General features: G+C 33.9%; 2 protein-coding genes across 2 annotated transcripts in view; both read left to right on the forward strand.

The window, feature by feature from the left end:
* Window positions 1-6,360, forward strand: part of LOC137646220 (flagellar attachment zone protein 1-like) — a 36,497-nt gene extending 30,137 nt beyond the window's left edge. The window contains exon 2 of the mRNA XM_068379375.1: window positions 6,209-6,360. Coding sequence (XP_068235476.1) covers window positions 6,209-6,360 — 152 coding nt within the window. The remainder of the gene's footprint in view (window positions 1-6,208) is intronic.
* Window positions 6,361-8,619: 2,259 nt separating this feature from the next.
* LOC137642409 (uncharacterized) overlaps window positions 8,620-10,000 on the forward strand; it is a 7,481-nt gene continuing 6,100 nt past the window's right edge. The window contains exon 1 of the mRNA XM_068374956.1: window positions 8,620-8,775. The gene's annotated coding sequence lies outside the window, so the exon portion shown is untranslated. The remainder of the gene's footprint in view (window positions 8,776-10,000) is intronic.

Raw genomic sequence — 10,000 nt, forward strand, 5'->3', positions numbered from 1 at the left:
TTCGAATTGCTTAGAAAATGTTGTATGTTGAAAACTAATAACAAGTTAAGGATTATAAAACTAGGTTTTGAAGCTAATTCAAAAAGAGATGAAAATACAGCAATGGTAATAATAGCAGATTTTATTTCAAGTATCTGGATGGCAAGACAATTGGGAATAAGTGATGACCAGCAAATTATTAAATGTATAAAGAATAAAGTGTTAAATACATTTAATGTAAATATTATTGTATTTAAGAATCATGTTAAAAAGATCTTCACAAATCAGTATGTTTCTAACTTAAAAACATATTTAGAAAAATAATAAAATAAAAATGTAGTTTTATCATATTATAATAGATGTTTGTTAAATTTGTTAAGGAATATTTCTTTATAAAAGAAAAATAATGTATGTTAAGAAAATGTAATTGTATTTTCATAATAAAAGATAAAAAAAGGAACTGTAACCTTCTTATTTACTCCTTATTTTAATAATTCTCTAATGAATTTAATTTTCTTACCATAAAAATGTACCATGAACAAATCGTTAGGAAAATATGATTAAAATCATTCCATACGCGTATGGGACATGCAGATCATTCTCTCTCTCTCTCTCTCTCTCTCTCTCTCTCTCTCTTCTCCACCATTCAGTGTGGATATTTTCTTCAATAAGATTTTCTTGGCATTGTTAAATACACACACACACACACACACACACACGCATATATATATATATATATATATATATATATATGGACGTGTGGGCTACCATGTTCACACCGTCACAATGTATACATATATTTCCTTAATTATAACAAGACCACAATAATCAACATAATACGCTTCCAGGTTTTTTTTTTTTTATCTTATCATTAATCATCATAATGATTTCATTAACTGAAAAGGTTAAAGAACCGATAGGCCTATTCGGTTTCCAGTCGCAACTTGTTCTTCACAGACCCGAAAATGTTAGCCTCTACTGGGTTAGAAGAATATGGACAATTTCAATTTCGTATGTGTTTACGTACACACACACACACACACACACACACACACACGCATATATATATATATATATATATATATATATATATATATATGTGTGTGTGTGTGTGTGTGTGTGTGTTGCTGGCTAGGAACTCAGAGAAGTTGTATAACGCGTTTCCAACTCATCATCCCGTCGTACAAGTTCAGTTCTAGTTTAGGGTCGGCTGGCAAGCTTGACAAAGAACACACACAGTAGTTATTTTCGCAGTTCATTAAAATTGTCTTATTAGTTTTTCTTTCAAAATGAAATAAGAGAAGTGATAATGCAATAAAGATATATTGATAAGACATTTTAATAAAATTTTCCTGGATTTTATTTTCTTTTTTTTTTCTTTTTTTGGTAATTCCCCAATGTCCCAAGGCTATGGCCTAAATCTTGCCAATAATAATGATTGATTGATTGATTTAAAATTTCTATCAATCAATCAATCAATCATTATTATTGGCAAGATTTAGGCCACAGCCTTGGGACATATGGAGTGGCATCACTGTTTCATCCCCGTATAATACCAGTATTTCAATGTCGAGTATCCCAGACTATGAAGTAGCCAGACTGGGATACAAATCACAAATAAGACTACTTATATACCTCATATGGACCAAATCTCACAATTTGCAACTTGCAACTTCTTTGGCTACTTTTCATTTGACTTCGGCTCTTATTTTCGGTTTGGGCTACTTCTATTTATAATAATAATAATAATAATAATCTGTTGGCAATATTATGTTCTACTCGTACGTTACAAGTACGTTGAATATTTTTACCTCTCCAGATATCTATTGCATCACGCTAGTCACGCAACGTTTTGGTCCGGACTTCTACGCGTATATTACAGACTCAGCTTTTCTTAGAATAAACTCTATACTTGGCCGTTACACGTATCGTGTGTCAATAGTTTTGAGCAATCGGTGAGCTTTGTAGAGTTTACAAAATGGGGAAGTGGTCCAAATATGATTAAAAATTTTCAAAGTACTTGGTTAAGAGACACCCTTTTTGGGAAATTGAAAAGAAACGTGTGCTACACACACACACACACACACACACACATATATATATATATATATATATATATATATATATATATATATATATATATATATATATATATATATATATATATATATATATATATAAACTTTATAAGCATAATGTGTACAATACATAATTTAGAATTTTACGTAAAGAAACTTGTCCATCTTAAATTTTATCTTTACAGATGTCTATACAATCGCAGAGAAATAAATAAAGGCGTGTCCTTTGTGGCTATATGTGGTTATTAATAGCAGCTGACGAAATTACTGTTTTACAAATCTCAATTACTGAAGGTTTCTTGTTTACAGCTACAGTCCTATTGCTTATAAACTCTTGATATGTAAATAACAGAAAAAAAATAGTAAATTTCAACAATTTACATTGCTCTTTCGTTGGAAAAAAAAAATGTTTTACCGTAAAAAAAAGAGTAATAACAGAATATCAAACATCTTATTTTTTTTTATCTTTTATTATAAAAATACAATTACATCTTAGCAATTTACATTATATACGTAATTATTCTTTACAAAATATTGATATGAACTACATTGTATTACATAGTTATATATCAGCTCAATACAAATTAAATCAATTAATAAATATATAATATGCAATAGATTTTATTGTACAAAAGTTCTTAACTTATAATTATGTTACATATTTAAGTAATTATTATAAATGTACTCTTTTGTAAATATCTTATTTAATTCTTTTTTCAAAGTATTTCTTATTAAATTTATTGTTTTCAACATTCTATTTCTTATGAATATAAGTAAATTTGGGTCATCCGTTAACAGTCCTATAGATCACCCATACCACACACTCCAGCTAAAAGAATTCGATATCAAAACCATTGCAGTATTTTCATCCTTATTTAACACAGTTTCAAAGTCTAATTTCAAAATCTTAAGCAAACTGTTTGTCTTGAGCTTACAACAATTTTTCAAAAGTGTCTTAAACCAGTATATTATTTGCTTCAGTGATGGACAGAAATAAATAAAATGCATGTTATCAAACATCTTATTAATAAGGAATCAGAGAACATTTGTTTTACTTACAGATGAAGCTATACCAAAACATTGTTGTATACATAATTAGATATTTGTTGATAAATATTCATGTAACCACAAATCTTTCCTTTTCAGACGATAATCAAGATTTACCTGGTTCTGGCCGACATTATTCTTAATCTCCTGTATACCTTTTACATGTTTTTTTTTTTTTTTTTTTCTTTTTTTTTCAATCTCTTGTATACCTTTTACATTTTTTTTTCTTTTTTATCTCTTGTATACCTTTTACATGTTTTTTTAATCTCTTGTATACCTTTTACAAGTTTTTTTTTCTTAATCTCTTGTATACCTTTTACAAGTTTTTTTTTTTAATCTCTTGTATACCTTTTACAAGTTTTTTTTTTTAATCTCTTGTATACCTTTTACAAGTTTTTTTTTAATCTCTTGTATACCTTTTACAAGTTTTTTTTCTTAATCTCTTGTATACCTTTTACAAGTTTTTTTTTTAATCTCTTGTATACCTTTTACAAGTTTTTTTTTTAATCTCTTGTATACCTTTTACAAGTTTTTTTTTTTAATCTCTTGTATACCTTTTACAAGTTTTTTTTTCTTAATCTCTTGTATACCTTTTACAAGTTTTTTTTTCTTAATCTCTTGTATACCTTTTACAAGTTTATTTTTTTAATCTCTTGTATACCTTTTACAAGTTTTTTTTTCTTAATCTCTTGTATACCTTTTACAAGTTTTTTTTCTTAATCTCTTGTATACCTTTTACAAGTTTTTTTTTCTTAATCTCTTGTATACCTTTTAAATTTTTTTTTATCTCTTGTATACCTTTTACATGTTTTTTTTTTTATCTCTTCTATAACCTTAACATTTTTTTTTTTTTTTTTTTTTTTTTAATCTCTGGTATACCTTTTACGTGTCTTTTTGGCTAGTCACGAAGGGCTGCGGACCATTTCTCCTGCCGTTTTGTCCTCAATTTCGACATAGATTTGAACGAGGAGCCACTCGCTTGATAAAGGTGCCAACCATTCTTATATTACTTGGAGAAAAAAAGACCAATGGAGCTCTAAACAGACTGAATAACATTCTTGTGTACCGAAGACAGGTCTTGTATGCTGGTTACACAGGGTTGCCAGATTATTTTGGGAAAAGTAGCCTATGCTAGCGTCAAAAGTAGCGGATTTGAAATAAAAGTAGCCAAATGTTAAAGTTTAGGATAACATTGTAAAATGATCAAATCAGACTATATATATATATATATATATATAGATATATATATATATATATATATATATATATATATATATATATATATATATATATATATATATATATATATATATATATACACTGTATGTATGTATGTATATATATATTTATGTATATACAGTACTCATAATTCTTTTCCTTGTCGTAGTAGCCGTTGTAATAAAATCTAACCATATCAATCGAATATAGAAGAGAAATGGAAAAATAAAACAAAACTGAAAATTTGTTTCAGGAAAGTTTCTTGTAAGATGTAACCTACATAACATGAGATACATAAGAAAAGTTTGATAATTTGGTAATAAGTAATAATACCATACGAATGCTCACTCAAAGCTTAAACTTTACACCACTGCTCTATTTTCCAAGTTCGTGAGCGAACTCCCAATAACTTTTTTGTTAAGTGTTTCAATACCAAACTAGAGTATTTGTTATTATCAGGGTTGCCAGGTTGGCCTTTTTCGGGCCAAAAAATTCAAATTTGGCCTTTTTATGCTAGGTACCTAGATTTGGCCTTTTGGAAATTGGTTAGCCTTAAATGCTATATTTTCAGCCTTTTTTCTACTCTTAGGTTGGCCTTTTAAAGCTGCAGTAGATCAGACGTTGGCCATTTCTCATATGGAAAACCTGGCAACCCTGGTTATTATAGCGTAAATATTAGTTTCCCCTGGATGGCTTTCTGGGGAAGGTGAAAGAAAAAGTCACTGTTCAGACAGTTGGTAGAATGTATGCATCGGCTTTGGTAACGGACTTGTCTGTTATCACTTCTTTAGCACATACGCTTGTCGAATAGAACAGTCGCAAACACATTTATCCAAATATACATATATGGATTATTCTTATACATATATGTATAGTATATATTTATCTTTTACTTACAATTATGGCATAAATATACATTATTTTGTGTGCGTTAACCTTGCAATGGTAGCCTACTGTCTTTTTATACTGTTGAATTTTTAGCATCATTGTTATTTTTTGTAATTACTCTATATAAAGTTTGTATATTTTATTATTAACACTTAAATGTCTTGTAATAGAAAACTGGATGATAAAATTGTCATATATTAAGTATTGTGTTGGCCACTCTTGACTAGATTTGGCGAGGCATTTGCTAAGCAGTCAAGTACAAGTCAAGTACATCACGGCGAGATGATGAAAACACCACTGAGGCGATGATGACGTCCACAGACAATGCAAAGAAATATTAATTATCATTATGATATAAAGCATAAAAGTCTTATTAACTATGGAAATCACTCAAAGCGGCAGTTTGCTAATAATCTTTGACGAAAATATTGTTAGAGGTGAATCGCAAATGAACAGTAGAGCTCTTACTGCTCATTTACTTAACGTTCATGGAATATAGTGAGTAATAATGAGCCATCGGAAAGTACGCAGTGTACAAAAAGACACTTCCAGATCATGGAGAGGTGCTTATGGCTCCCAGATGGTGATAGAGGTTATGAAGAACCATTTTGTTTAACCGACATTATCAATTGACGCTAAGGGGTCAGTTAGATTTTGTCAGTCGTCTTCATCTTGAGCTTTTAATTCAATACTTCTCCATTTGTCATCTACTTCACGCTTCCAATAGTCCTTAGCCATGTAGCCATGTGTCTCCCAATTCCTCTAGTGCATTGTGGAGCCCAGTTAAACGTATGGTGATCTAATCTCTCTTGGGGAGTATGAAGAGCATGCCCAAACCATCTCCATCTACACCTCACCATGAGGAAGAGAGACTGGGTTAGCAGGGGAGAGTGTTAGTAGTAGAGGTGATGAAATTATGGGAGGCTAACATCCCACTGCTGCTATCTTGGCGGCAGGTATAAACACAGGAAACCTAAAAGTATATTTATGCTTGCCAGGACATGCCTGGCTACTACTTCAGATGTTAGCGGCTGCCCAAGGTCAAAGTTTTGCCTTAGAGGGAGGGTTTCTGAACAATGACATAGGTAGTGAGCAACAGGGAAGGGAGTTGGAGAGTTACAGTAACAACAAGCCCTGCCTTCAGGGTTGATGAGTTCCTAGGAGCATGGGTAGCTAAGTCTGATTCTGTGAATTATAACTGCAAGGGATCTGGGGGTGGATTTCAGCAGGCCAGAAGGGCTGAAGTAGGTTACATCAATATACCAGGCCGTTGAGTGGGAGGGTGCCTAGTGGTCTTGCCTAACTGTAATGATGAGCTGAGCATGGCGATAATTGAACATTGCTTTCTCAAGTTGCTAAAGAGAGGGACATAAGGCAACACTAATTGTACTTACCCAGAGGACTGCCTTGGTAAGGCAGTCTGCTTCTTTATTGCCCTGTATGCCTATATGGCTGGGGATCCAGTTGAGAGAGTGGAGGTGGGATAGGTGCTTAATGGAGGAGATGATAAATGTGTTTTCTGAAGTGTTAGTGTTCTTGGTGGTAGCTATGGCACCTCTGGAGTCTGTGTGAATGGTGTTCGAGGGCCTTCTGTATCGCTACAAGATCCATTTGCAAGGAGGAGATTGAATTTAAGAGCCTCCAACTTTGTCTGTATTGCATGGAGAAGACTGCTGCAGCGGCTGCTGGGAATGCCTTGTCAACGGAGCCATCCGTGAAGTAAACATTATTAGCAACAGTACTATTTAATTGATTTATGGGCAGCTAATTTGGCATCTATGAGAGAAGGATTTAGAAAAGTGAAGAGTTGTATAATGCCAAATGGCATGATACCACCTGAAATTTGCATAGCACTTGACTCTATGGTACCAAATTTTTGGCACCTGCTACATCTGATGGGGGACTGGATGTAATCTCTGACTTGAAAAGTTCCCCACAGGCCTAGGTTCAATTCATGGGAGTGTGAGGCCCTTTTCACGTACATAATACTGTAGTTTTGTTCCTGGAGTTACACTGGAAGTATTCTGCTTCAAGAATATTGGGTGCTCTGTAATGGAATCTAATCCAAAGTCAATAGGGTACCAATTACAAAACAATCTTTCTAGTTCTATCTTTAGGGAGGAGTTTAGTGAACCTATGCTCTTCACTAAAGAACTCAACTGTTAGGCTGTTTTATGGGTGATAAGAATGTTTCAAATAGAGTGGGCTTGATATCAAGGGATAAGGTGATGCTAGACTCCTTGGCTCTTCTCTCAACATTTTTGATTGCCTGATAGAGAGACCTGGGGTTATTTCTGATATCTGCGTCAGGATGAACTAAAAATATAGGTAGGCGTACACTTATTAGGTCATTTGCAGGAGAAATTTTCATGGTACGATCAATGGACTGTACCTGGGGTGGACCTGAGTCTGGTGTAACCTCAGCCTGTTGAGGATTAAGCTGCCGCAGCTGGACCTTCATCCTGCAGGGGAGCTCTGTTTAGGGAGTGATGCTTTGCCCCCTAGGGCCCTCATCTCTGCTGTCTTCCTCCAAGTGAAGATCAGGGGAGGAACGAGGGCACATCTCTGATTCTATCTCAGTGGTCTGGACAGAGGGTGCACTTCCATCATCACTGTCGCTATTTGGGAGAGGGGGGAGAACCATTTCTGCCTCTGACTCAGAACCCTGATCGGCAGCTAAATTCCCATTCTCACTTGCATTGAGAGTGGTATGAATAACCTTGCCCACAGTCCTGGAGGAACGCTTCTCTAAGGAGTGGGAGCTAGAGTGCTCATCAGCCATTCATCAAGTAGCAAGACCTACTCACGCACTGAGTTACTATTCACTTTCACTTAAACCTGCAAAAAAAAAAAAAAAAAAAAATTGAGGAAATGAGAGGCGAAAATTAAGATTTAGTTCCCTTAAAGTTTGTTGCAATCCAGCAATTTTCACACACTGAGTCCCAGGCTTAAAGGCACAAAGCAGAATAGAAATAAAATATAGAATTAAGATTTAGTTCCCTTAAAGTTTGTTGCAATCCAGCAATTTTTACACACTGAGTCCCAGGCTTAAAGGCAAAAAGCAGAATAAAAATAAAATATAATCAAGTTGAAGATCGGGCCGTCACTATGGTATTCAAGAAGCAAGAGCTACTCACGCACTGAATTACTATTCGCTTTCACTTAAACCTGCAAAAAAAAAATTTAAAAAAAATACACACAAAATTGAGAAAGTGAGAGGCGAAAATCAAGGTTTAGTTCCCTTAAATTTCGTCGCAGTCAAGCAATTTCCGATTGCTCATTGAGTGGGATGGTCTCCAAAGGGAAGATATGTATAATTCTCCCAACGTTCTCAGAGGCTTACGACATCGTTAAACTAGGCATTGTGGGCACCCCCCCCCCACCCCCCACCCCCCCCCCCCCCCCACCCCCCCACCCCCCGAACCCCGGGGCTCGGGGCCAGCCGCCAGTGGGGCACTGAACGCCATCTCTGAGAGTCTGACACTCTGATCTGATGATTCTGAAGAAGACAGTATTCGACGAGGCGTGATAGCGAAAGGTTGCAGTTCCTCTGTTCAAAGAAAAGGTAATTTGAATTTTCATTTGTTTTTTATCTTTGCTGTTCATTCACAGATGTCTTGATAAGGTGGAGGAAGACGAAAGGTTTTACCTATGATGAACTTAGTTGTTGTCAACAAAAAGAAACAAAGAAGAACGCGGACATATCCAGTTATGCCTAGTCATAAGTAGGTAGACAGAGGGCGTGACATCATTTAGCCTATTATACATTCCGTAGCATGCGAGACTCCATAACATCGTACAATCACTCGAAAATTATCGTATTTCTGGAACCATGAAATACTTATCTGAACTTTCAATTTTCATCTTTTATTAGTTCATCCAAAGAGTGAACAGTTCTTGAACATTTTCGTAGGAGAATCAATTGAATGATGAACAGAAGAACAATAATATTCCTGGAGGAATATAACAACAGTTGACCTGTCCTTCATAAAGATAAATTGTGACCACCTCCCGTGCCAGATATTACTTCAATCAGCTAATATGTAACTTCATTCTGATGCTAACAATGAAATGGAATATGCAATGTCGTTGACTGTCACACAAGCAAAAACAAAGTAACTAAATTTTGCCAAATCTATCAGAAAATTATCGACAAGTAGGGTAAAAGTTTGCAATAGATGCTGAAAATGCAAGGAAGTAGGGCTAGTTATATATTAAACATTTAACACAGTGGTATGATATGCATACATATACTGCCATATCACGATGAATATATATATATATATATATATATATATATATATATATATATATATATATATATATATATATATATATATATATATATATATATTTATATATATACAGAGAGAGAGAGAGAGAGAGAGAGAGAGAGAGAGAGACGCGCGCACACGCACATACACACACACACACACACACATATATATATATATATATATATATATATATATATATATATATATATATATATATATATAAATATAAAGCCTTAAGGCACATAATTGTAAGACAAAATGTAATGGGAATACGAGTTCAGGTTCGTTGTTGTGTATATACATGCAAGTAGAAAAAGCGGTAACTGTTCTCTTCCATCTATCAAATCATTTAGGTTTTTTATGATTTACATGGATGCACAAGATCATATGATAAACAAGAGGATTAGAAAGTGGAACCTAATTAGAAGAGGAATAATAGGCTCTTGCATTGCAAGTGGGTGTGGGTGGTGTAGAGAACGAGTTATTTTATATTAGTATCCGCAACTTTATAAA

This window comes from Palaemon carinicauda, chromosome 1 (genome assembly GCF_036898095.1).
Source record: "Palaemon carinicauda isolate YSFRI2023 chromosome 1, ASM3689809v2, whole genome shotgun sequence".
NCBI lineage: Eukaryota > Metazoa > Arthropoda > Malacostraca > Decapoda > Palaemonidae > Palaemon > Palaemon carinicauda.